Source organism: Myotis davidii, unplaced genomic scaffold (genome assembly GCF_000327345.1).
Source record: "Myotis davidii unplaced genomic scaffold, ASM32734v1 scaffold265, whole genome shotgun sequence".
In the NCBI taxonomy this organism is placed as follows: domain Eukaryota; kingdom Metazoa; phylum Chordata; class Mammalia; order Chiroptera; family Vespertilionidae; genus Myotis; species Myotis davidii.
Genome location: NW_006296627.1, coordinates 1884414 through 1911995, shown reverse-complemented (window position 1 = coordinate 1911995; position 27582 = coordinate 1884414). Strand labels below are relative to the sequence as shown.

At 38.6% G+C, this 27582-nt stretch overlaps 1 protein-coding gene across 5 annotated transcripts in view; it reads right to left on the bottom strand.

Annotated features, from left to right (window-relative positions):
- The window catches only part of HSD17B12 (hydroxysteroid (17-beta) dehydrogenase 12), a 134320-nt gene that overhangs the window by 35783 nt on the left and 70955 nt on the right, over positions 1-27582 (bottom strand). For all 5 annotated transcript variants that reach the window (XM_015569495.1, XM_015569494.1, XM_006772241.2 and 2 more), the window contains one exon: positions 7605-7712. In XM_015569495.1, the coding sequence (XP_015424981.1) occupies positions 7605-7712 (108 nt within the window). The remainder of the gene's footprint in view (positions 1-7604; positions 7713-27582) is intronic.

The following is a 27582-nucleotide window of genomic DNA, read 5'->3' as shown; positions in this document are numbered from 1 at the left end:
CACCAGCAGTGTATGAGGGTTCCTTTCTCCACATCCTCGCCAGCACTTGTCGTTTGTTGATGATAGCCGCACTGACAGATGTGAGATGGTATCTGCATTGTCATTTTTTGATTTGCATCTCTTGGATGATTAGTGACTTTGAGCATGTTTTCAAATGTCTCTTGGCCTTCTATATGTCCTCTTTCGAAACGCATCTATTTAGGTCCGTTGCCCATTTTTGATTGGGTTGTTTATCTTCCTTTTGTTAAGTTGTATGAGTTCCCTGTAAATGTTGGAGATTAAACCCTTATCGGAGATATCATTGGCAAATATGTTCTCCCATGCAGTGGGCTTTCTTGTTGTTTTCTGGTTCTGTTTCTACTTCCTAAACATCTCTCCAGTCATCCGACTCTCATTGCCATCATCCTAATATGAAACCATCATTATATTATGTTTCACTGCTGAAATAGACATACTGGTCTTCTTTTATCAATTCTTGTCTGCTTCAACTTGGGAGTCAGAATGATCTCTCTAAAATTCTATTATGATGTCAATTTACTGCTTAAAGCTCTACAGTGTCTACATTGTCCTTCCAATAAAGTCCAAAAGCTAATAAACCTGGTTTTCGAAGCCTTTTTGTGATCTGGCTCTGCTTCATCTCCAGACTCCAGCCACTTTCTCTGCAATCTATGCTCTAGATCTATAGGTCCTGTACCAGTTCCCCCAACTTGCCAAGCACATTTTCCTTAGGGCTCTGTACTTTCTGTTTTCTACCCAGAAACCCTTCCCACAGCTCTCCTTCGAGGGTTAATCAACCTTCAGGTCTCAACTTAAACATTACTTTCTCAGAGAGAACATCTTAAACACCCTTAGCTTTCTCAGTAACATACTCTTTCATGACATGCAACACACTCCCAATTACTTGTTCAATGGCTGACTTCTATGAGAGCAGGAACAATATCAGTTTTATTTACTGCTCTATCTCTGAAATTTTACTTGTTGATACTTTGGTTTCTCTACAAATCTGTCATCTTTTACTTGTTGAATGAATCAGTATATGATTGAATGAATCAATCAACAAATAGGAAAGGAGAGCTGCTGTACCATAATTTTTTTGATCTTTGTCACATCCCTAGGGTAGATGTTGTAAACCTTTGGAATTTCCAGGGTAACACGATTGTCTTTGTTATTCCTGGTGGGCCTGTGGATCACACCAGAGTTTATACTACCAAGATGATTCAGAATGAGGAATGGTCACGGTGAAGAACAACTGTGTAACTAGAGGGTTGGTTGGGGCTGAGCCAGCCCAATCTCTGGAAAAGGGAGCAGGGCTGCAAAATGAGTTCAGTCACTGGAGAAATGAGTCATGCCTACAGAATGAAACCCAACAGAGACTCTGGATACTGAAGCTCAGAGAGCTGTCTGGTTGGTGAACAATCAGTGTGAGGGGAGTGTGATGAGTCCTGACTCCACAAGGGGAGGACCAGTAGCTCTGTGTTCCAAACCCTCTCAGACCTTGCCCCATGTGACTCTTCATTGGACTGGTCTTGATTTGCATCCTTCATATGAAAGCTGTTTTCTTAAGCTCTGTAAGAAGTTCCAGCAAATATTAAACCTGAATTTGTAATCAGTTGGTCAGAAGTGCAGTGTTTGGCCTGGGGAGCTCCAAATTTGTAGGTAGTATCAGAAGTAAGGGCAGTATTGTTGGGGGTTGTGCCCCTGAACTTACGGAGTCGACACTAACTCTGGGTGGTCAGGGTCAGAATTTGATTACATTACAAAAGCGAAGTTTTAGAAGTGTCCCAAACCTCTAGAAAGCACAAAAATCATATCCCAGTATAATAGAGATACTCCACGGTCTCGGGAAATGAGCATCCTATCATGCTCCTGTAATCCTTTCCTCTGTAACTAGGCTAATAGCCTCCGCCCTTCTGGGGCCTGAGCCATTTTATGCCTGGGCTACAGGGAAGGAAAAAAAAAAAGGAAGTGAGTGGATGGAGAAGGAGATTACTTCCAAAAGTATGAAGCTTATCTTTGCTGTTCTCTTAACTAATTATTTTTTCCCCTTCTATTTTCCTCCCCTCAAGGATCTCACTGATCACTAACCTACCCCTATAATCTTCTCTTTAAGCCTCTTCTTTTCTATTTCAAAATATTTTTTCATGTATTTCACTTACTAAGATAGTCATTTCCTCAAGGTGACTGATCCAGCAAGTAGACAGGTAATAAACTGAATGTACTAATCCCAATCTATATATAGAAAAGCCTAAGCGACCGTTATGACAGGACTGGCCGGTAGCTATGATATGCACTGACCACCAGGGGGCAGATGCTCAACACAGGAGCAGCCCCCTGATGGTCAGTGCGCTCCCCCCAGCCGGCTGGCCCGATCAGCCCTGATCGCTGGCCAGGCCAAGGGACCCACCCGTGCACGAATCTGTGCACCAGGCCTCTAGTAAGACATAAATGAAGATGACATTGGTTCTTTCAGAGCTACTTACATTTCAAAAGGCAATTTAAAACTAATTTCTCATTAGTAAAGTTCTGAGAATGGCAAGAAGATAACCTGCAGCTCTGCATAGTTCTAAACCCTCTGTAACTTCCCTCATCAATCGAGGCTGGGAAGTTGCATAACTTCCTGGTATGCACATATCCTTTCTTGGGGGAACGTAGAGACAGTTTCCTCAACCTGTGTCTCCCTCTCCTTGGCCTACATCAATATCTTCTCCCTTTGATACTTTAGGGACTGAACTCTAAGAAAGCCATCCCAATTAATTACCTGGGAATTTGCCATTTGTAAGCTAACTGGTCCTTTCCCCCAAGCAGCTAATAATACCCTTGGGTCTTTTGTTAAGAAGCTTTCGAAACTTAAGTATAAACAGATACATAATCTTTTCTTTCCTTTGGTTAATAGCTCCCTTGCCCCACACTTCCTCCTATAAAAACCTTCCATTTTGTACAACACTCAGAATGCCCTTCTAGTTGCTAGATGGGATGCTGCCCAAATCATGAATCCCTTAATAGGGCCAATTAGAGCTTCACATTTACTTGGTTTAATTTTGTTTTTTAACAGTAATAAATAGGCCTAAATACACTCAGCCAGCACCAGCATGGCATCACAAGTCCCCCTGTCTGCACCATGGACTCTCTGGTTTCTATAACTTATATAAACCATGGCAGTATGGGATGCAGAAGACCTTTGCAGCATTTGGTGTGGAAATTCTTGGTCTAGGGTAGGATGCATTAAAAGTTGGAATAAAAGCTATGATTGATTTACTTATTAAATGAATCACAAACTAAGTAACTATATTTTTCCAGGAAGACCCTTCTATTTTTAATTCTAAAATAAAGAATGTCACTTTTTTAAAAGTTAAAAACTCATAGCAGTGTAATTTGAAATAAGTATTATCTGTGGCATACTTGAAATCCAAGGCTACTCCGTTGGCCTTGGTAAATTATGCCTCCCACGATACATTGTGCAAAGTCCTCCAAACCAATTTGGAGCACACATGAGAGTCTCTTGAGGAATCAAGTAAGCATCAGAGCAGTCCCATTTTGTTAACCAATTGTTTGCTTACTCAAAGCAATATTGATGTCATTTTCTCTGAATAGTTTAAATTTTTTAATCTTTCTCAACTCTGTGTTTCCTGGCATTTGCCCGAGAGAAGACAGCAGATGCTTACTTATTTTACATAACAGCGTTAAGAATCCAACTCCTCAACCTTATGCATTTAGAGTCTTATCAAGTTACCGTGACCTTTCAGTATGAATTCACACAATTTGTGGCTGTTTTCCTTCCACTTATCTTATTGAAAACTTAATGTTTCTCTCATGACAAAGGGCTTTAGCATTTTCCTTGGTAGTTCAGGAAATATTAATTTTCTTTATTAAGCACTGACTATACTTCGGTAGTTAATGTTATTCAAAACAAATGGAGTGTACTGTGGTGATTTATTTTTCTTTTTATTATTACTGGTTTTGTTAATAATCAGTAGAAAAAAATTCCTTCCTGTAACTTAATATGAATTGCTAGATCTTACCAGAAATCAATCCCCTAAAATAAGGGAAGATTAGACAGGGGAGATTGACATTAACCAGAAGAAGTAGGAAAATAAGATTATTTCCCCCTTACTGGACAGAGGTGGGGGCATGTATGATCTGGATGGGGATAAGAGAGGGAAGAAAGAAGGTAAAGGAACTACAGACCCGGTAATCATTAGAAAAAGAAAACATAAAACCTGTACCGCCCCTAAGTTCTGTACCCACACTATAAGAGTTGAAATATGACCTAGCAATAAGATAAAATTAGCTCATAAAGGTGTCTTTATAATTCTCTCAAAAATCTTGACAAACTAAAATTATAATGCAATGTACATAAGTATAAGGTATCTGCTAACAACTGTCAATAATAATTATGCAAAGCTTATGATTAAGGAGACAGGTGTTGTAGAGGAGGAAGAAAATTAAATGGATAGCCAGTTAATAAGATAATGTATTTGAAAGTGCTGCTATAAACTTTAAAGGATTATGTAAATATTACCTATAATTATTTTTATTATTAATCTGTAACCAAGTAGAAGTCAAAAATAATGTTGTATATCTCAATAAGTATTCAATCAGAATTATTTAATTATAGTGTAACTTTAAAGTGTTATCTTTCCCATTAGAACATTATACTACAATAATATCAGGCACTTTCTTGTTCACTGTTGGATCTCTAGTTCATTGATGAATGAATGGAGGTATAATATGAACTGCTATTGCAATTTACTAAGGAGCTGGACTACAGAAACAATGGTTCCATTAGCATATGTGGCCTAGAAAAACATCAGTCCATATGTCTACATATCAATGTTTATGTACTGACACAAGTCCTAGGATTCTAGAAGTGGGGAAAACATGCTTCAGAATCACATGCCCTGTATTCCTATCCTTAACAGATCTGTCTGTTGTGCCTAAACTCATACTGTAGACTTTCTATATATTGAGTCAGAAAAGAACAGATGAAGAACACCTTTTTTGACCCTGCAGTCCGACAGCAACCAGATGCCCAACTTTTACATCTTCAAGGGCATTGGCTCTAAGTATTTTTTTTTAAATATATTTTAGTGATTTTTTACAGCGAGGAAGGGAGAGGGATAGAGAGTTAGAAACATCGATGAGAGAGGAACATCGATCAGCTGCCTCCTGCACACCCCCCACTGGGAATATGCCCACAACCAAGGTACATGCCCTTGACTGGAATTGAACCCAGGACCCTTCGGTCCGCAGGCCGACGCTCTATCCACTGAGCCAAACTGGTCAGGGCGGCTCTAAGTATTTCTAGTTCAAAGTTACCCAGTGAAAAGGAGCTAAAATGTATGTAAAGCTAAGAACAACTGTGATTAACAAAACTACTTCTGAAAGAAATTTTTTTTCTCCAAGAACACAAGTTGAAGGTGTGTCTCCGCTCATTAGAGCTCCTCAATCCATGTCTCTGCCTAAGCCAGCCTTCATTCTTCAGAGCATGCCTAGTTTGAAATGGATTATGATGGACTATGACAGTATCTATCCTAATTAATAAGTCATAGCTGCTACTGATTTGGGAATTTAAAAAAGTGAAGAATTTTACAGATGTTAGTGGTGCTGCAGGTGTTCCAGATCTAACCTGAGAAAAAAAGAATTATGAAAGACTCCAGGCAACATTATAAGTATTGACACAAGAAGAACGTGTAGACAGAAGGCAAAAACTAGACCTGTGTCTTCACTCATATTTTGCTACTGGCTCTCCTATAAGTGAGGCAGTAGCAGTGTGGGTAGGTGGGGCATGGTGATGTGTGATATGGACCAGGCAGGAGCTGAAAAAGATGGCATGGCTAAGCCAGGGTTAAGGCACTGTGTAGGGTTATATATGTTTAACTTGTTTTTAAATTGCATTACCAAGAAATTATATGAAGGACCATTCTTTTATAGTATGAGGAACAGAGGTGAGGTTGTGAATAAAGAAATGTTAGAAAACTTTTTTAAAGCTTTCTCTGTTTCTTCTCCTTTTATAGTCCAACTAGAGGCCTGGTCCATGAAAATTCATGCACTGGAGGGGGGTCCCTCAGCCCAGCCTGCCCCTCTCACAGTCTGGGAGCCCTCAGGGGCGGGAGGCGACCCGGGGATCAGGGGAAGGCGACGCCCCCATCACACCTCTGCTGCTGCCACTGCAGGCAGTTCAAGCCTCAGCCAGCCCTGGTTACTGTGCCTCAGGTCAGCCCTGGGCACCTGGAGGGCTAAGGGGACTGGGGGACTCTGGAGGCAGGCGCCCCGGCGGGGCTGAGGGGATTGGGCACCACCATCTTGTGGCTGTAGGTGCTGCCATCTTTGAGGGTGGGGCAGTAATTAGCATATTCCCTCCTTATTGGCTGTGGGTGCCACCATTTTTGAGGGCAGGGCAGTCAATGAGCATATTTCATCCTTATTGGCTGTGGGTGCTGATATCTTTTAGGGTGGGGCAGTCAATTAGCATATTCCCTTCTTATTGGCTGTGGGCACCGCCATCTTTGTGATGGTGTGAGAGTCAATTAGCATATTCCCACTTTATTAGATAGGATAAAGAAGATGATGGCAATTCCCAGGTTCATACCAATTTAGGCAGGGAGATAAGAAGGTTTAGTAGAGGAAAGTTTTTCTGAACTATATATCCTGTTTCTTCACAGAAGTGGCTCAAAGAATTTTGGATAACTTTTCAAAGCCCTTTTTCTTTCCTTAAAAGCTGGTGAATATTTTTCATAACAAAGTACAATACTTCCATAGCTCAAAAAATCATGTTTTTTGTTAATAAGAGCAAGGTGTGACAAAAGAGAGTAGCAGACTTAGATTTAAAAAAAAAAGAAAAGAGGGGGCTAAATGCCAGTTGTGTCACTCAGTCTTTATGTGACCTTAGGCAAGACCCTAAGCTCTCTTAGCCACATTTTCAACAGGGGTGATGTCTCCCCCAAGGGGACAAAAATTGGTTGGGGCCCAGCCAGCATGGCAATGTGGTTAAGCACTGACCTATGAACCCGGGGGTCATGGTTTGATTACCGGTCGGGGCACATACCTGGGTTACAGGCTTGATCCCTACCTTGTAGGGGGTGTTCAGGAGGCAGGAGATCAATGATTCTCTTTCATCATTGATGTGTTTTTCTCTCTCTCCCACTCTCCCTTCCTCTCTAAATAAAAATATTTTTAAAAATTGGTTTGGGGCTAGAGAGCATAAGATCTTATTCTTTATATGTGTAAAACAAAAATATACACACATAAATGAGAAATGCTTTTCTAAGCCTTCATTTCTCAACTATAAATATGGGTCAGCATTCTCCACCTTAAAGGATTACTACGATACAAATATAAATATATACAGAGAATGAGAGACTGGAGATAAAGCAAGCAGAGAAAACAACCAAATGAAGAATAGTCATTAAAATATAACTAAAAATACAAAGATTCAAGTAAATATAGATTAATATAATCTAATAATCAATTGTATTAATAAGATAATTTTTGACTCACTAGTTTTATCAACTGAGCACCTAACCTCCAAAAAGAAAACACATAATCATAGTAAAAATCAAACAATATATGCAAAAAGAATATATAAATGTGGCAAAGATACAAACCTAAAACACCAATTTTAAGGCCTGCCAAGCTTGTTTTAATTTTATCATATATATCTTCAGATGCAAAGTCAGCAGCAATTGTCTTTGTTTCCACTTTGAATTTTTCTCCTGGGTAGAAAACACAAATGGGGAGAGAATTAATATATGGCAATTAAGCACTTAATGCCATTATCCTTCCAAACTCTTTTTACCCCCTAATTTGATATAAAATTTAGACCAGGATAATTTTAGGCAACCACGAGACAATCTAAGACATGATATAAAGACAACACAATAATTCCACAATAAAATTCTAGTGTTGTCACAGAGTTGGAGGGATGTTCCTTAATCAGTTCTCTTTCCAAAAATCAATGACTACTTTTTCAACCCTTAGGTACAAATAATAAAACATGATTCACATCATAATGTTATATACTCTTTAAATATCACTGGCTTGGTGATTTTAATTGCAAACTGATGCTTCATTATCTCAGGAAGAAGTCTTTATGCTGTAATGTATTTTAAAGCGTGATATATTAAAACAAAAGTTCATCTTATTAAAATGAAAATAAAAGTAATAGGATTCTATTGGCATTTAAAAGCTTGGTTAATAGTTAATAGTCACTACATTTAAAAATCCACACAAAACAGTAACAGAGCTACAAAGTGACCCAAGAAAGACTTCACAAGACCATGAAGCTCCAAACAGAGCTCATGGAAATAACAGATCGCAAAATAAGACCCTGGGAAAACAGGACTCATCTGATGTAACCATAATGTTTACGCCTGCCTGCACTAGTGAGTCCTTTTGAGAAGATAGCATAGACTGTGAGGTCACCCAGACATGGGTACTAATTTCATTTCCACACTTACTTGCTAAATGACTTTGACATCCCTTGTCTCTGTGGGAGGCTCAAGTGTTATCTACTGGCATACAGGAGGCAATCCATAAAAGTTGGTCTCCCCTTTCTCTCCTCAAGTAATCCCACACTCATATCACTCTGTGAAGTTCAGTGGACTAAGAAAGCTTATCTTTGGAAACTGATGAGAATTCATTTAAAAATCCAGTTTCTAGCCAAAACCGGTTTGGCTCAGTGGATAGAGCGTCGGTCTGCGGACTGAAGGGTCCCAGGTTCGATTCCGGTCAGGAGCATGTGCCTGGGTTGCAGGCACATCCCCAGTGGGGGATGTGCAGGGGGCGGCTGATCGATGTTTCTCTCTCATCGATGTTTCTAACTCTATCTCTCTCCCTTCCTCTCTGTAAAAAATCAATAAAATATATTTTTAAAAAAATCCAGTTTCTAAACAAAATGATTCTCCATTCGCATACAGGCAAATTAGCACATCACAGAGTGTGCAGCACTAACCATTCCTGACCTAAAGGATTTATGTCTAAAACTAAAGAGCCTGTTCACAAGAGATGTGGTTCTTGGTTAGACTCAGTGAAAAGTATTGACCCCAGGTAGGAATCCATGAATAAACCGGAGGGTATTAACTGTATGGCAAATATCTTGTCTGCTGTGAAAGACATACTTACTATTCCACATAAGTGAGTTACTATATGTGCTCATGTAATGGAGAGCCAGATAGACACAGAGCTGTCATTTCATATAGTTGATCCAACATGTCTCACTATAAATGGTTCGCAGAATTTACCACAAGTAAATAAAGATCTTTTATTAGAGGCACCAATTCATAAGGGAGGGTGGGGAGGCGGACAAAATCAGGAAGCTGAAGAATACCTTTTATTAACTATAAAATAGGAGAAATTTATCTCTTTATTTTGAGAAAACCAAAGTATGTTGCCAGACTAGCACCATATACTGACATTTAGGAAAATTTCTCTCTAGTAATAAAAGCCACTTCACAACCCCTTAATCAAATTTATTTTTTCCAAGTCTCATAGGATGTACTTATGTTGCAGCCTGGTATAGATATCCTGCTTTAAAAAAAAAAATTCAGAGATGCTTTTGGAAAAAAACGTTATTTAATAAGAACCCTAAAGTAAACTCTTTCTTTGTGTTCACATTAGAATAAGCAAAATGGCTTCTGATGCAAGTTCTTCAAGATAAATAACATTTTGAACTTATACCTGGATTACTGTGAATCATATTCTAGCTAACACCGCTGCTTTTCTCTTAACTTACCTTCACTGCCTCAGGCTTTCTCGTTTTTTAACATAGGTCAGCTCATGACCCTCCTCTCCTCACAAACCTCCCGGAGTTCCATCTCACTCACAGTAAGGGCCAACGTCTTGGGCAACAACCTAATTCTCTCTGAACTTATCTCCACCTACTTCTCCCACAGTTGCTCCCCAGTTCCAGCACAGAGGCCCCGAGGAGTTCCTTAAACACACAGTGGTCTCCAAATACACTCAATGCTTTTGCTCTTGCTGCTCCCTCTGCCTGGAATGTCTAGCAGTCGGACATCCCTCTCACTATCCGAGACTGCTGGCTCCTAACCAATCGCCTGCCTGCCTGCCTGCCTGCCTGCCTCATTGGCCCTGCTTGCTAGCCTGCCTGATTGCCCCTAATTGCCTCTGCCTGCCTGCCTGATCGCCCCTAACCACTCTGCCTGCCTGCCTGCCTGATCGCCCCTAACCACTCCGCCTGCCTGCCTGATGCCCCTAACTGCTCGTCTGCCTGCCTGATTGACCCTAGCTACCTCTGCCTTGGCCTCTGCCACTTTGGCTTCATCCAGAAGGACATCCGGAATGACGTCTGGAAGGTCGTTTGCCATATGGTCTAATTAGCATATTATACTTTTATTATTATAGACTATTCTGTTCTTTCATAATACCCTAGCTTTAATTATTCTAGCTTTAAGATAAGTTTTAATATTTCTGACAATGCAAGTCTCTGTTATTATTACTCTTTTTCAAAAGTTTATTGGTTATCCTTACTTTTTTAGTCTCAGTTTTTATTGGGACTGCATGAAACATTTCAATTAAATTTATGGAGAACGACAATGTGGCATTCCTCCAGGCTCTCCATTTACTCAATGTCTCACAGAAATCATGTGGTTATAAATTCTTCAATAAATTAAAGAACTAAAGAATTCTACTATTAGAATACTACACATCATTATGCAAAGATACTCAATGCTGCTAATTATTCCTACTGATTTGAACCATTCAGTATTTGAAATTGGATGGGCTGGCATCCTGCTACTTACAGTTGTGGCCAAATACAATCATGCCCCTCCCATTCTGAGATGGTCTTGGCCGACTGTCTCTCAGCCTAGTGGCTGAAACCAAAAACTAAGAAGCAAAAACCCCCACAACTCTGATGATTGATAAGAGATGTTCAAGGCAATCAACTTACTAGAAATGGAGGCAAAAATCAACTCTGGCTTAAATGGTAGAGAATGAAGCTAAGAAATAGCTGGGCTGATGATACCATTCATTCCCTTTTTATCTACTAGACCACTGAAAACCATATAACCACAATTGTGGAATTACAGAAAGCAAACATTATTCATTACTATACAGCTATATGACAATGAAGGCCCTCACTCTCTCAAGCCACTCTATCACCTGCAAGAATGGGTGCCCCCCTCCTACAGACATGCCGGGGTCCAACCCCAGCAGGTCCAGGGGTCCCCAAAGGTGTGGACGGAGTCGGCGAAGAAGGAATGACACAGAGACAGCATTCAGTTGATCAGCAGCCTTGCCAGTATCTCTAGCCACAATCTCCAGCCAAGTTCTGTGTCCATGTTCTCTTGCTAGCTTCTCCAGCCAGGTTCAGCCACCAGGTTCAATCCTATCAATCTCTATTCCAAAGGTTAGGGCGTTTCTTATCTCCATTCCAGGGAGTAAAAATTATGTAGCTTAAGCATGATTGTTCTTAGTTAAAGTGATTAACTACCCGCCTGGCACTTAGTTAAGGGGTTTTATCCCCTCCCTAACTTCAGGGGAAAACCCCTACCTGGGGAAACAACCTTTCTCGGAGAGGTGACCTTGGCTAAAACACATAGTGTCAGGAAGGTGACCAAACATATTAAGAACAGTATGCCATATATGCCAGGTCCCTTGAAACAGCAAGGATGGACCGGCTCCCGGCACAGACACATTGCTGATTTTTACTCAGAGGACCTGAATTAGGTCCAAGTCAAGCCTGGAATTGACAGCAAGGAACTGCACCCATACGTAGTCTCAAGATGCTGATAAAACACTTCTCAGTATTCAAACTAAGATATTTTTAGGTTCAAATCTAAAAAAGTCAGGAACACATTCCGAATAGCTTTATGTTTAACATATTTCTGGTCTGGTCATCATTATTTTCATTTTTCTCAACAAACTGCTATCGCTTAAATCTAAGTCTTTCTCTAAAAGACTGGAACAGAAGTGAGGACCATATACTAAGTCTTTCTCTAAGAATAATTTTATAGGCCTTAGAAAGACTTTCTTCATTTCCCCTTTTGATGTCTAGGGATATTAGGTCTGAGAATGCTAGAAAAGAGGTCTAATCTACATAAACCCATGCATTATTTACAATTTTTCTATTAATAAAAACCAACGATAATATATTAATTCATTTGTCCCTACATCTGCTCCAAATAAACTATTTGTTTTTTCCCCTAAATTTTAGGTACTATCCATTATGAAAGTTTGTCACATTTACCCTTCCCCATCTTTTCCGTATTAAAACTTTCATTATTTAAGATTCACATTGTGCCACCATCTCTGTGGACCGATTTTTTACAATTCCCATTTTCTCCAAGGTTAAGCTATTTACTCTGTTGGCTGTGTTCCTAGAGACAAAGCTTCCATATAACCTTATTAAATGCTTACCATACTCTATTATTCAAAGAGCCCTATTTCCTAACAAACATAGATCATTTTTTTGTCATCTCTGTGTTCCCAGCACCTAGCACAATGCTTGGCATATATAACAGAGGTCACTCAATGTTTGTTGATTGAGTAAATGCATCTAGGCCAAGACGACTAACTTATTAACATCATCTTCTCAATACTTCTTGAACTCTTCCCTATAGAAATAAAATTACATTGCTGGTAAGAGATGTCTATATGAGATACAATATAACGTAAAGTACTTGCTATAAGCATGTTTAAGCATTAAGATAAATTGAGAAACAACTCAGTTCTTCCATCTGTCCTACAAGGACACGTCTATTCTCATAAAAATAGAAACATTTTATAATTATAAGAAACCTCAGAAACCATCCAGGAGCTTAACTCAAGGGCATGGAAATGTTGGTTAAAGGTATTTAAGGTATGGGCCCCTCTCTCTTTACCCTGTCCTGAAAAAAGATAATTAGGGAGAAAGGAGAGACTCTTGGAGAAATAGTCCTATATTCAATGCCTACCAATTGTATCTTCTTAAATCTAAACTCATTCAAATCTATTTATAACTATAAAAACATATTGCAGGCTTTTAAAAACTCCTCCATTTTTGTAGAAAATGTTTTCCAATAATCAGAGATGTAAAAAGTACGAATCTTTTGTAGTTTCTCTAACTTTAAGGAGAAAACAAACAAAAATTCTCTTCACTTCCCTCTTTTTCTTATTTTCTTTATTTCAAAGAGGCTTTACCATCTCCCTCCACTCCCTACTCCTTGGGGTGAGACACCTCCCTAATGAAGCTCTGGAGAAAAGGTGACTGTGCTCTAGGAGGTAATAATTTATCTGACTCCATTTTTAAAGGCATATTTAATTATAAAGATCAGATATGCTAAACAAATAATGTTCCATTTCTTTTCTACATTGTCCTTGAAAATATATTAATGATAATTTTAATCTCATGAAGAGACCCACTTTCAGTCAAATAAAAAATTGATCATAGCATTATCAGGATTCTATCTCAAACCAAGTAGCTTTCTTATAAGCCAGTGGTTCTCAACCTTCCTAATGCCTCAACCCTTTAATACAGTTCCTCATGTTGTGGTGACCCCCAATTTCATTGTTACAAATTGAACATAATTAAAGCATAGTGATTAATCACAAAAACAATATGTAATTATATATGTGTTTTCCGATGGTCTTAGGCGGCCCTTGTGAAAGGGTCGTTCGACCCCCAAAGGGGTCGCGACCCATAGGTTGAGAACCGCTGTTTAAGTCAAGGTTATTATATTTTATTCATTATAACCTATTTAACTAGAACAACCATCTGTAATAAATAAAAACCTTATACCATGTGAATCTGTTCCACTGATAGGGCATGAATAGGACCCACTTTTTGAAAGCCCCAAGTTCTACCCTTGGTTCAGACACTTTAGACCCTTGGACAAGGCACCTTTGAAGAAATTTTCACGTAAGGATGTATATTTTCTACACTTTGGGGGGGGGGGGGGGCAGGGGAGGCCTGCCAATGGAAACATCTGAATTTTATTTTTTGAGATGAGAAAAATGCAAAAAACATTCCTCACATTACTATAGTTAAGATCCAATATGATTTTGTTAATACTATGGAAGCAGAGTGTTATGGACTGAATGTCTGTGTCTCCCTAAAATTTGTATGTTGAAGGACTAAACCTCAATGTGATGGTATTTGAAGGTGCAGCCTTTGGGAGGTAATTAGGCTTAGAGGAAGTCATGAAGGTGAGGCCCTCATGATGGAATTAGTGCCCTTACAATAAGAGGGAGTCAGAGAGAGCTCTCTGCCCACTCACATGCACCAAGGAAAGGCCATGTGAGCAAATAGTGAGAAGGCAGCCATCTACAATCCAGAAAGTGGGCCTTCACCAGAAACTGAATCTGCCAGGACTTCCCAGTCTCCAAAAACATCTATAATCATAAAAGCATAATATGCTAATTAGACTAGATGTCCTCCCGGATGACCTTCTGGACAAAGCTTCAGTGGCAGGGGCCGAGGCAGAGGCAGCCGCCACAGCGGTGGGGCTGAACCCCTGCACAGATTTCATGCATCGGGCCTCTAGTGAGATGTCTGCTCGTGAGGGTGCCCAGACTATGATATTTTGTTACTGCAGCTCAAGTTGACTAAGACGCAAAGCTTGTTTGAAAAACCATGGCATGAAGGTTGAAGCCCTTCAGGAACACTATTACTATAAGAAATAACACCCACCCTTCAGAGCTCTTATGAGGATTACATGTTATAGAACATGAGAATGTACTTTAAGAAACTGTAGAGTCTTATACAGATAGATGCTTTCTTATATCTGCCAATGTCTACAAAGATGAGGACATCACATATAGTTGCTTTTTTCCCTAAATAGCACAAGCTATGGTAGGCATTATTTGTATAACTCTTTCCTCTTTGCATCAGATACATATCTTTTTTCAAATAAAGATATGCACATCCAACTCTGCCTTTAAAAAAGTGATGTATTTATTTATTTATTTATTTATTACAGCATCATCCATGGAATCAATGGTCATGATATACTACTTTTAGCCACACCTTTTGGTGAAGGAGTTATGTGTGAACCCAACTGTTGCTCTAACAAATAGGAACAAAGCATGCAAAGAAAAAGCAGCTCATTCCTGCAGAGTGGGATTTTAAATAAGAGGTGACATTTGCATTGTGTCCTTGAGGAACAATCAGGCTTGCAGAGAATGGGGAGTTTGGCAAAGGCAGAAAGTGGAGGAAAGGCGCAACATGTTGAAAGAATCCCTGTGGATAGAGTATGTGGTACACAGGGAGAAATGAGAAGAAAAAACTGTAGAAGAAAGCTGGTGGAGGTTGTGTGTGCCGAGATAACAAGCAGGGCCAGCTACATAATTGTGGGGCCTAGTGCAAAATAAAAAGGCAAGCCCCCTCTCCAAAAAGTATTAAGAATTTCAAGATGCTGACAGCAGAGCATTTAATCAAGTCCGGGCCCTTCTAAGCACAGGGCCCTGTAAATAAGCTTATACTCCATCCTGGGTGTTATAAGTACTTAGCAGAGGCGCTTAAGCTAGGAAGTGACAAGGTCACACTTGCGAAATGCTAGTGGCAGAGGAGAGGGCACATGGCCTGTTATAAAATGTGATGCGGGGTAGGGAGAGGGTATAGCAGCTGCTGCCTGAGCCCCACTAGAGAAGACGCCCTAAGGGAGAGAGGCAACAGCAGGAGTGGGAGGCAGGCAGCTCAGAGACACTTCTCTGTTAGAGGCTGATGGATTTTCCCACCGATCAGATACACGGCTTTAGGGAGAGAAAAGATACAATGGTTTATCCATTTGCTTTAGAAATCTGGTTAATAAACCATCGTATCTCAGAGCTAAAACAGTCTTCATAGTTTCATGTATGAGGCAATATTCCTATGATTATGGCTTATATATTTTTATCATGTAAAATATGTCCCTGTTATTTTTTAGCAAAGCAAGTTTGTTTTTTTCCTTGAGGTAGCTTACTTCTTCTCTTTGTTGGTTGAAAAATGAAATTACTACCAATAAGACTTGGGCCAGAGTTGACCAATTTTCCATGCAGGATAACCATGAACTGAAATCAATTTGGAAAGCAAAAGAGATATTTTTGTAACCCTCCATAACATTCCTCCCTTCTTCTTTCAAAGAGAAAGATAGCTAAAATTAATTAGAAATCAAATATCACACAGTACATTTCTTCTAAAAATGCTGATAGAGCTCCTTTTTAAAAATAACCTCTTTTAATTTTAACCTGTCACTTTGTTCTTATATGATTCTGTTCTGGTTTTGTGAAGAAAAGTATTCTTTTCAAGATCTGAGTCTCTCACTTTGGTATTTAGAAAAAGGAAGCTTAATAGTTGCTTTTGTTTCTTTAAAAAACAAAACCCAACCAGAAACTTTTGAAAAAATTACCATAAAATTTTAAATATCAACTATTGAAATGAGTATTTACTTTACAGCAATTAACACTTTGAAGGTCAACATAGTTAAACAACAACAAAAAAAACACACCCCCTTTCATTTAAATTGTTCAAAGAGCATAGTTTTCACACATTAAACCAAAATAAAAGCAAAAATGCTTTATTTGGAGTCTCCTCCTGCTCTCTAAGAACTAAGGATAAGAACCTGACCCAAATTGTCACAATCTGGCCTGTCCCAAAGGACCCTGCTCAAATTTGACTAGTTGTCCCAACAATATCCTTTACAGCAAAAAGGATCTAAATCAGAATCACCAGTCATAGTAGCTGCCATCTCTATTGAGCCTCTTCCAATCTGGAACAGTTTTTCAGACTTTTCTTCACCTGTATGACTTTGACACCTTGAAGATTACAGGCCAATTACTTTGTAGAATGTCCTCATGATTAGATTCAGGTTATGTATCCTTGGAGGGAATTGCACAGAAGTGAAGTGGTGTTTCTCATTGCATCCTATCAGATGGTACACAATTTCAAATGTCCCATTACTGATGATAACTTTGATTTCTTATTAAGGTGGTGTCTCCCAGGCTCCTCCACTGTGAAGTTACTATTTTTCCCTTTGTGATTAACAAGTATTTTGGAAGGCAGCTATGCTCACCATTATACCAACACTGTACAGTTAACAAATATTTTAGTATTTTGTGGGGAGATATTTTAAGACTACATAAAATCCTCATCAAAATTTCTATTTATTATGCACGTATTTATCATTATTAGTATGAGCTCATAGTTTCCTATTTTATTCAATAGATTATAATTTGTTTCTCTCCTTTCAATTTTAACGTTAAATTTGTCCAGATATGGTTCATGGGACAGAGTCCCTTGAAGCTGGCTTCTGTATCTTTTTGACATGCCTGCATTTGTCTTTGACTATTTTCTTGCATTCTGGCACAAGATATTCCAGGTTCATCTTCTAATCTATCTGCCCCAGCCCTGAAACTAGCCATTTCTCCAAGGAGCTCTGGATCCTTTATTAGAAAACAGAATCTAAAAACCAAGATCTGGGTGCTGAGTTTGCTCTCTGTGACTGGGCGCTGCTGCTCCCAGGAAAGACCATAAGCTTTAGCAAACCAACTGTTTGCTAAACCAACTGTTCTTGCACAGTGCAAGAACCTATAGGGGAATGTCCCGCAGAGGAATTCGTTGCCATTATTTGAGAAGCTTTGACAGCAGAGCCAAAGATGCAGTAGGTAGGCCTTGGGGTTCTCTTCCAGAGCTCAGATCATTGTAAATCATTTTTTAAATTAAGCACACAATTGTCTTTGATACAAATTGCATAATAAAGGCTGATAAAATGCTGTAACTTAAGCCTTAGTTTAAGAAGGGATAGCTTTATTTGTAGTCTACAAGTCTAAATAAATAAAATATTTGAAGCTTTTTAGGGGCAAAACAAGCTCTTGGTTACTTATTGAGTTTCATGTTAAAGATATATAAGCAACTCCATTCTTTGCCCAAAGCATTTCCAGAAAGTGTACCAAACAGATATTGAAAAGTAGATTTCCACAGAAACAATTTTATAATTGGAATTTCTATTACTAATATCAATAATAGCTAAGCACAATAACATAATATAAATACACAAACATATATCATCAGCCTCTATAATAATTTAAAATAGTAAAATTATGCTCCTAGTACTGATTGTCTTGAGGACCAGCTTACTATAAAATATATATAGCATATAAAAAATGTAACTATCATATCACAAATTTGGCCTTAAACCATGTTTGTTAGTCTGACAATACATAATAAAACTGCCTTCTCAGAATTTAGGAGAACTATTTGGACAATATGGCCCTTTAAATAAAAAGTTCAAGGAAGCATAAGCGAACTAAGCCTTTTATATTAACAAATTTCTCTGTAGCAGACAGTGTCGTTTCCATTGCCCTTACAAGTTGCCTCAAAGTAATGTTGTAGAAATTCCATAGATATTATTAGAATGTAGGTAGCATGTAGGTAAAAATTAGTACTTAAAAATAGCCAAAATAAGACTGGCTATTAGGCTATAATATTAATACACATTCATTGGATCCAAACCAGTTATTAGAGTAGCCCCTGAACTCCTTAAAACTGTAGGCAAAATATTCTGTATACATAAATCCTCAATGTCATCAATAGGTTCCGAGACTTAGTTAAATGAAACGATGTTTAATGAAACCAATTTTATCATAGGCTAACTGATATAAACAAGAGTTAAATTCCTAAGGCATATCTCATCAATGTTATAATGAGACAACATTGAACCTATTTGAGATCCTGCTGTATATACATATTTTTAATAGGGTTAATTTTTTATCACTGGGATTCACAAAAAGATCCATGACACTCAAAAGAGGAAATGTTTTTGGTTTTGTGAAGGGTCTGGGCTTTAATCTTACTGACCTTTCATGATGCATAGCTACATATTATATACACAGAGTTGGTTCATGAGTTTACTATTTGTGGTATGGGGAAGGTTCTTTTTTTTTTTTTAACATAAAAACAGACTTTTTCTAAATATGTTATGCTGCAACTTGCATTTTTTCACTAGAGATTGCCCTCCATGTCAGTACATACAGACAGACATTTTAAATTACATAGAACAGCTGGGCCATAATTTATTTAATCAGTCATTCAAGACATGAGTGGGCACATATCAAAAGAAGAATTCATTGTATTGGAGAAGGGGAATATATCATAGCACGTTAGAAAGAAACAGAATGTCAATGAATTCAGAGGTCATCAAGACTTCTTTTTTTTTTTTTAAGACAAAGGAAGGCTGGGGAAACTGCAGCATGTGTATATTTGTTACGCCCAAAGCAAAATCTATTTGACCAGAAGTAATGGATGCAACTAAGGTTGCTCCTCTGCTTCCAGGATCCCTTTCCAACCAAAGACATTATAATAAAAGAGAAAAAAGCATACAAATAAAGTATGTAAAAGAAGTCATAACCCACATGTAGTCTACTGAAGCCCGTCTTAGGGGAAGGTCTGGGGAAGAATATAGGGAAGGCTATACCACAGGCAACAAAGGCAAGAACTCATAAGGAACAGCATCTGAGTAACGTACTAAAGAGCCACACTGAGCCAAAGCACTCAGTGCTTTGTGGACCCTGGACACCTATTTCACCCCCATAATTACGGTCCTGACAGATGATAAACCATGTGGTTGCAGTTTTAATCATTCATTTCAAGGGTTGGAAGAAAGCACTGATCAAGGAGAGGTGGATGCTTACATTCCCACTGTCTTGTGTACAAGCTGGTCCAGTAACACAGCATCTGTGAGGGCTGAGCCCTGTCTCTAACTAAAGAGAAGAGTGGACTAGGGAGCAAACAAATTAGTCAGTTTCTCATTTTTCTCTGCTATAAACAATTTTATGCTGCCTGAGTTTCCCTGTAGGAAAAATTTCTAGAAGTAGAATAGTCAGATCAAAGGGTACATGTGTTTATAGACTGGGTAGAGGAGGAAAGGGAATCACATTTTTACAGTTTGTACAAATGAATTAATTAGTTGGCTAATTTCAGAAAACAAGTCGCACCTTTGTCATTTTAAGAGAGAAAAAAAATACTCCCTTTGGTCAAGATGGGCTCCCAGGCTGCAAGTCGTAAAATATACAAAGAAAAAGTGTGGATCAGAAGACAGAGGAGTGCCGGGTAGGGAAAAAACGAGTCACTGGAGGAGGTCTTGGAATGTTCATCCAAGCACAGGCTGGGGAAAACGGCCAGAGGCATCAAACAGTTGGTATTCGGGCAAGGTTGCTCCTGTCATGGAAATGGAGATGCCAGTCTCTCTTCGCTTCATGCCCTTAAACATATAAACTGGGCAAGAGATGGCATGCTCGTGAAGGGAGCCTCTGGCTTTATTTTGGCTTCCTCTGTACAGCTGCCTCCAGGGAGGAGTTACACTGTCAGTATACTGATAAGCAGGCACCACAGTCATTCAAACTAAGCTTTCGATTTTGTTTGTCAGCCCATTAAATGTGGTTTTATGCAAGTTTCCTCTCGAAAGGCATGCTCACTGAGTATCCTGACAAAAGTAGGTCTCAGGACCTATAAAGTTATCTGCCAGCTCCTCGATCTTCGTCAGTTCTCAGGAGTCTGCTTTCAAGCCTAACAGGTGGATCTGAAGCTTTCTGTCTTGGAGGCACATGGACCGTCTGTGCCCCGCCCAGATCAGCGGACTCCGGCTGCAATCCTTGGTGCATCACTGCAGGCACTGCAGGCGCACAACCCTGGTCCACGGCACTGCCAACAGGCCAGGCTCCACCCTGGGACCGGGGTTGAACACTTTCTTTCCTCTTGCAATTTAGAGCTCTGTTGTTCTATTTTGGACTTAAATATTTTTGTCGTCTCACAGTGGTGCTCTTTTAAAAAATCACAATAGCAGCTTCTGAGTGCCGGACACTACAGTGGTTTATGTGAATTATCTCAGCTAATTCCAATAACGATCCCAGAATACAGTAGGAGAACTGTCTCCATTTCAGATGAGGAAATTGAAGTGAAATAGCTTGTCCAACGCCAGAAAGCTCTGTTAGAGGCCAGATGGGAAGCCAGGTATCCAGCACCTGAGAAGGCATCTTACTTCCAGCTACACAAATCTCTTAACGTCAAATGCTGTTTCCTTGTCAATTGAGGCTACAGCCTTACATTTAGATTCAAATTTTTGTAAGATACAAAATAAGAAAATTTTCAGCAACTGTAATTACTCTTGTTCTTCTGAATACTGTCACTACATTTAACCTATAAATCTAGTTTTGAAACTCTCAGTATATGATTATCTGGAAACATGGCCCTGGACACTCTGGGACTGACTAATCTTCTGTTAATAAAATTCATTCAAATCTGGATAGTCTCAGGATGGTAAAAAGCATATCCTCCAAAGTCTCTTTATAAGGCAACTGATGCTATGGACATTCATCCACTCATTCAATAAGTATTTATTGATGCCTACTATGGGTCACTCAGGCACTGTTATGGGGACTGGGTCAGCTGTGACCCAAATCAAGCTGCTTACCTTGGAGCTCGGAATCCACTGAGTCAGTCAGAGAAAGAAAAATATCACATGATCTCACTCATTTGTGGAATATAATGAACAAAAATAGATCCAGAGACATAGAAGCATCAAACAGATCTTCAAACCTCAGAGGAAAGGCAGGGGAGGGTTGGAAGGGGTGGGGAGTAAGAAATCAACCAAAGGTCTTGTACGCATGCATATAAGCATAACCAATGGACACAGACAGTAGGGAGGTGAGAGCTAGTGCTGGGGTGCGGGAGCGGGCTGGGAGAGGTCAATGGGAGAAAAAGGAGACATATGTAATACTTCCAACACTAAAGAATTTACTTTCAACAATAAAGAATTTTAAAAAAAATCCATTGAGGGGCAAACAGGAAAGAAACAGTTGAAAATATAATGTATCAGATTTGGTAATAAATGCCATCCAGAAAAAATAAAGGAAGGTGAGAGGTATAGAGAGTGAGAGAACAATTCTTTGAAAATGAGAATATTTTTTGAAGCTAAAAAACTGCCTATTTCCGATTTGTTAAACGGGTACAATATTCTGTTTAAATTCCTATGTCAAATCCTAGTGTGCAACAAATTTGTACTGTCACAGGTAATGAATGGATCCAATTATATAACTGATTGAATGCTGAATCCTTAAAAAGTGAATTTTCCTTACTCGTTTTTTTTTATACCTTTTAATTATTTCTAACCAAAATAAAAGTTTGCTTGGAGGTATTTATTTTATAAATGTCAACCAATTTTATATAAAGCACAATGTGTCTATCATTAATAAACTCCATGTCTCTACATATGTGTTTCAGTCAGATTTTTAGCAAATCTAATTGGTAGCTTTGATGAAATCAATTCACAAATCCTAAAGATAATGAATAAACCCAGTCAACTTCTTGGTAGTCACTGAACTGGTCTGCATCTTACTAGTATCATCCCTTAAATAAGGCTAATAAAAGTGCCAATCTCAGAGAGCTGTTCAATGATTCAATGAGCTGATTTCTATAAAGCTCTTAGAACAGTCCCCAGCACATTTAATCACTAATGAAATAATGGCTTGATAAAAATACATAAATGAAAATAGTGGCCCATAGATTGCTGGACCTTCAGTTTTGCTTGGCCCCAATTGGGGCAAAATTAGTGTAAAATTGTATAGTTTTACATAAGACATCGTGATTTCCTCTTTAAATTCTTTTCAAATCACTAGAAAATGTAGCACCAGAGGCTTGCATTGTCACATAGTAACTACTGGCTAGAGCTCCTATCTTTATGTGGGGTAAGAGCTCTGGTTCTCCAGGCTTCCCCACTCACTCTTGCCTCACCCTAATTCACTTGATCCATTTCCATTAATGAATGGTCTCTATGAGCATATGCATTTCTGACTTTGATCTCAACTGAACCCTTTCCGTATATGCCCAGAGTATAACAGAGAAACAGAAAAAACAGGTAGATAGTAAAATATATATTTTTAAAACACTCAATGTTTAACTTAAAAAAGGAGAAGCAAAAAATACACTTTGCATGCTATTCCTTAAAAGTCTAAGGAAGAATTAAATGCAGACATTGAAAAGAAACATTTTGGAGGCAGAATAAGGACAAAATTTGAGATTTAAATGTATTTACTTTCAGGAACATGAAAACCTTACATTGCACTATAGATTTGGGGTGATAATGATTCATCAACATAGGGTTATCAATTGTAGCAAACATACCACTCAGGTATAGGATTTTGAGAATAGAGAGTATACCCATGGTAAATTTCTGTACCATCCACTTAATTTTGTTATACACCTAAAACTGCTTTAAAAAGTAAAGTCTACTTTAAAAAGTAAACTGCAAAATAATTTTAAAACTAGAAAGATGACACTTTCTCCATAAAATATTCTTTACTTTTAAAAAAATCTTCAAAATGGCTTGGAAGTATTTTCTTTCCTTCAAAACCATTCATAAAAACCCGACAACTTAAAACACATTCACAAAAAATGATCAAAAACCGCTTACATTCCCTTGATGCTCCACTTTATTCAAGAGAAAGTATGGACTTATTCTCCATTCATACATGATCACAAGCTAGTGTGATGATAAGATATTTTACTTGCTTCTAAAAATATATTAATATTCCTAAAAGTCTGTGCAGTATACTCAATTTTCTTCACCTGCCATAAACAGCTGCATTGTATAAAACTCCCAGGAGCAATGTGCTATGTAAAATGATGATTTAAGTAACATTAAGCCCTTCTTGCAGAAATCATCTTGTAGTTGTGCCAGGAGAGAATTCAATTAATGACAGTTTAGGTATTTCATGTGAAAAGGTGATGGAAAGAAAGCAAAGCCAAAAAAAATAACAAAAATATTTTAATTCATGATTCGATTAAATTGATACATGTTAGCCCTAACCGGTTTGGCTCAGTGGATTGAGCATCAGCCTGCAGACTCAAGGGTCCCAGGTTCAATTCCGGTCAAGGGCATGTACCTTGGTTGCGGGCACATCCCCAGTGGGGAGTGTGCAGGAGGCAGCTGATCGATGTTTCTCTCTCATCAATGTTTCTAACTCTCTATCCCTCTCCTTTCCTCTCTGTAAAAAAATCAATAAAATATATATTTTTTAAAAAGATGATACATGTTAGCATATGAATGCACATATCTGTTCTATAACATTTTCAAGAGTAAATTTTTAAGGGAAAACAAGAACGGAGAGTGAGGAAGGAGGCTTACGCCTGCTTACTTTATATTTAAAGCAGTAATTTACAGCATATTTAGTCCCAACTATCTTTAACATGATCTTTAAAATGATAGTTATAAATCACCTCACCACCTGGAACCATGCCAAATGAAGGCAAACAGCCAGGTGAACCAACTTATAAAATTTTTGTAGGCTAAAAACTTTTAAAGCAGTTAAATGAAAAGGTTAGATGTTCAGCCTTCAAAACATGTTCAGGTTTTTTGGGTTTTGTTTGTTTAGGTTTAAAAGTTAAGACATAAAAATAGTTACTCTGCAATCTCATTAAATAGCTTTTGTTTCATTTTTGTTTTCCACGCAATACACAGAAGGAATAAAGTATAGGTGCTGATTCTGAATCTGCTACTATATTTGCAACATGATCTTAAGAAATGTTTTGGAGCCCAGTCAGTGTGGCTCAGTGGTTGAATGTTGACCTATGAACCAGGAGGTCATGGTTTGATTCCTGGTCAGGGCACATGCCTGGGTTGCAGGCTCAATCCCCAATGTGGGGCATGCAAGAGACAGACCATCAATGATTCTCTCTCATCACTGATGTTTCTCTCTCTCTCCCCCTCTCCCTTCCTCACTAAAATCAATATATATATATATGCCTAATATGCAAAGTGTCCCCTCAGAAGTTCAATCAGGAGACCAGGAGTTCGACTGGGAGACCAGGCATTCGCTCGCTCGCTATGATGTGTGCTGACCACCAGGGGGCGGCACTGAACGAAGGAAGGCTCCAGCTGGCAGCCAGACGGCCTGATCGGCCCTGATCACTGGCCAGGCCTAGGGACCCTTCCCATGCATGAATTTCGTGCACCAGGCCTCTAGTAAAATATATTTTTTTTAAAAGCAAGAAATGGCCCTGACCGGTTTGGCTCAGCGGACAGAGTGTCAGCCTGCGGACGCAAGGGTCCCAGGTTCAATTCCGGTCAAGGATATGTACCTTGGTTGCAGGCACATCCCCAGTGGGGAGTGTGCAGGAGGCAGATGATCAATGTTCCTCTCTCATCGATGTTTCTAACTCTCTATCCCTCTCCCTTCCTCTCTGTAAAAAATCAATAAAATATATATATATTTTAAAAATCATTAAAAAAAAAAAGCAAGAAATGTATTGGATAACTCTCTACTAAAGACCCTGAAACAGCAATGCCTTATGTATGACAAAAAGCCTACAAGTACGTCTCAAGATAAGTTCACTTATAGGTATAGATCCAACAGAAATGCACGCACATGTCCTCCAAAAGACATGCGCAGGACAATTCATAGTAACAGTACTGGTAATAACCAAGAATGCAACAACTAAACTCATCACATACTCATCAAAGGATGAAAAGAAATGTACTAAAGCTACATGTAAAAATACAGATGAAGCTCACAAATGTAATAAGTCAAAATTCAAAGGACTGCATACTGTGTTATGCAACGTATATAAAGCCCAAAGAAGTATCAATTAAGTGACAATGTTAGAAATTGAGACCATGATTACTTCTAGGCAGGAAGGGAGTAGTACGTGGGAGGGAGCATATGATTCTCTCAAATTTGTGATCACTTATTAAGTATTTGAGTAATTTATAGTTTTCCTACATCTTACATTTATATTGTTTTTAATATTAGCACTTATAGATGTGTTTCTGTTACGAGAGAAAAGCAAAATTAATGAAGAATATGTTATAAAGTATAAACATACCACACTAGAAGAAATGTATTTCATTGATAATAAGGCATATCCAAATGATAAAAGGCTCTACAGTCCCTACAAATGAAACAGAATTTCTTTCCAGATGTGTTTCTTATATTTTAAAAATCATTAAATAGTGGATGCAAAGGATAATAGTGGATGCAAACTCAGCGGTCCTCAGGGGCCAAGCACGCTACTCAAGTGAGTGAAGAGAGCCTAATAGAAGTATATGCACATGCACACTGTGAGTGGGGAGGGCTGTGCCACCCTGGACAGGGCAAGGCCATTTAAAGGGCAACTGGCCCACAATTCCAGCTGATTGCTGCCCTACAGGCAGGTTGGGCCCAGCGTTAAGAGATCATTTGGATTTTCAAAAGAAGACATAAATTAAAATTTATGTGAATAACTGACATGTGCTGGTTTTTAAAACAAAAAGTGAGACAAGCAAAACTTGTCTAAAAGGTACCTGTTTGATATATCAGAAGAGAAGATTGCTATGGCAACAAGTCTCTAAGGAATCAGGAAAAACCCGAGGAATCAAGATACCAGCAAGAGATGACATTTCTTCCTCTGAGGAAGATAAAAGACTAGGCATCTGGAGACACATGCTGAGTAAAACAGGCCCTTTGTTAGGAGGAAAACAACAAGAAATGGCAGAGAAAGTGTGGGGAGATCTCTACAGCAGTGGTTTTCAAACTTCATTGCAATCCGTCCTTTTATCAAGATAATGCAAAGCTCAAGTTATTAAACGGATCAAAGCACAGTGACCAACACTGAGGCAGTAGGAAAGCTGGAGTCCCACCCATGAGGACAACACCTATCTGGCTTGTGGTCCAACATCTAGCCACACAAATCACTACTTAAAAAACACACAAAGGATGAATAAAGGCTTTCTAGAGTTGGGTAGTGATAGCAGCACCCTCCATACAATTCAGATCTGGGAGTTAAAAAGACAGGTTCTAAGCAATTTGAGATTAGCAAACAAGGTACATATTCAAGGCACCTTGGGACCCTGGATTAATACCATAAAGGATAAACTGAGGGGGGTGGATAATTAAAATATCAACCAGGAGTAGAAGGAAAACTAGACCTACAGTTAGATGGCCTGCAACTGAAAATCAGCTTTTCAGCCTTCCGTGTGATCTTGGGTTATCTTGCCAGGCTGCCCACATAATGGTTCATAGGATCAACTATGAATATTCATTCCACTGCTTATTCAAAAAACATCTCAAATATGACTATTAATCAAAACTTATTTTAATGTCAATACACAGCTTTATTCAGTAATTCAAAGTCATCCTTAAATACATGGCTATGTCTTAAACAATGAAGAGAAACAAATACATCTATTTTAATTAAAATTTTCATATATCCTTTAAATGATGCAAAGATAATAACTGTAATTCAAACACCATCACAATGTAAATTTAGCTTAGTTTGTTTTCTTATTCTCTTGATGCTGTATTATTCTCACGTTATGTTTTGGGGATATACCTCCAAAGTTACCATTCAGTGACCCAGCAATAATGTTTAAAGTATATTTAAGAGAATAGGTATAATGGAGCACACAGTTATGGAGAAGCTGAGGTCTGAACTCTATATAACTCTTATTAATTAGGTGTGACTTGATTTCTCAGACTTAGTTTCCATATTTACAAAATGAGGGTTTTAGTCCATCAGTAGTTTCTAAACAGGGATGCCCTTTAAAATCATGTGGAGTATGTTTTCCTAAACATGCCTAAACATGATTCTATGGATTCCACAAAAGTGAATATATTTACATTTGTGGCTTAATATTTTTT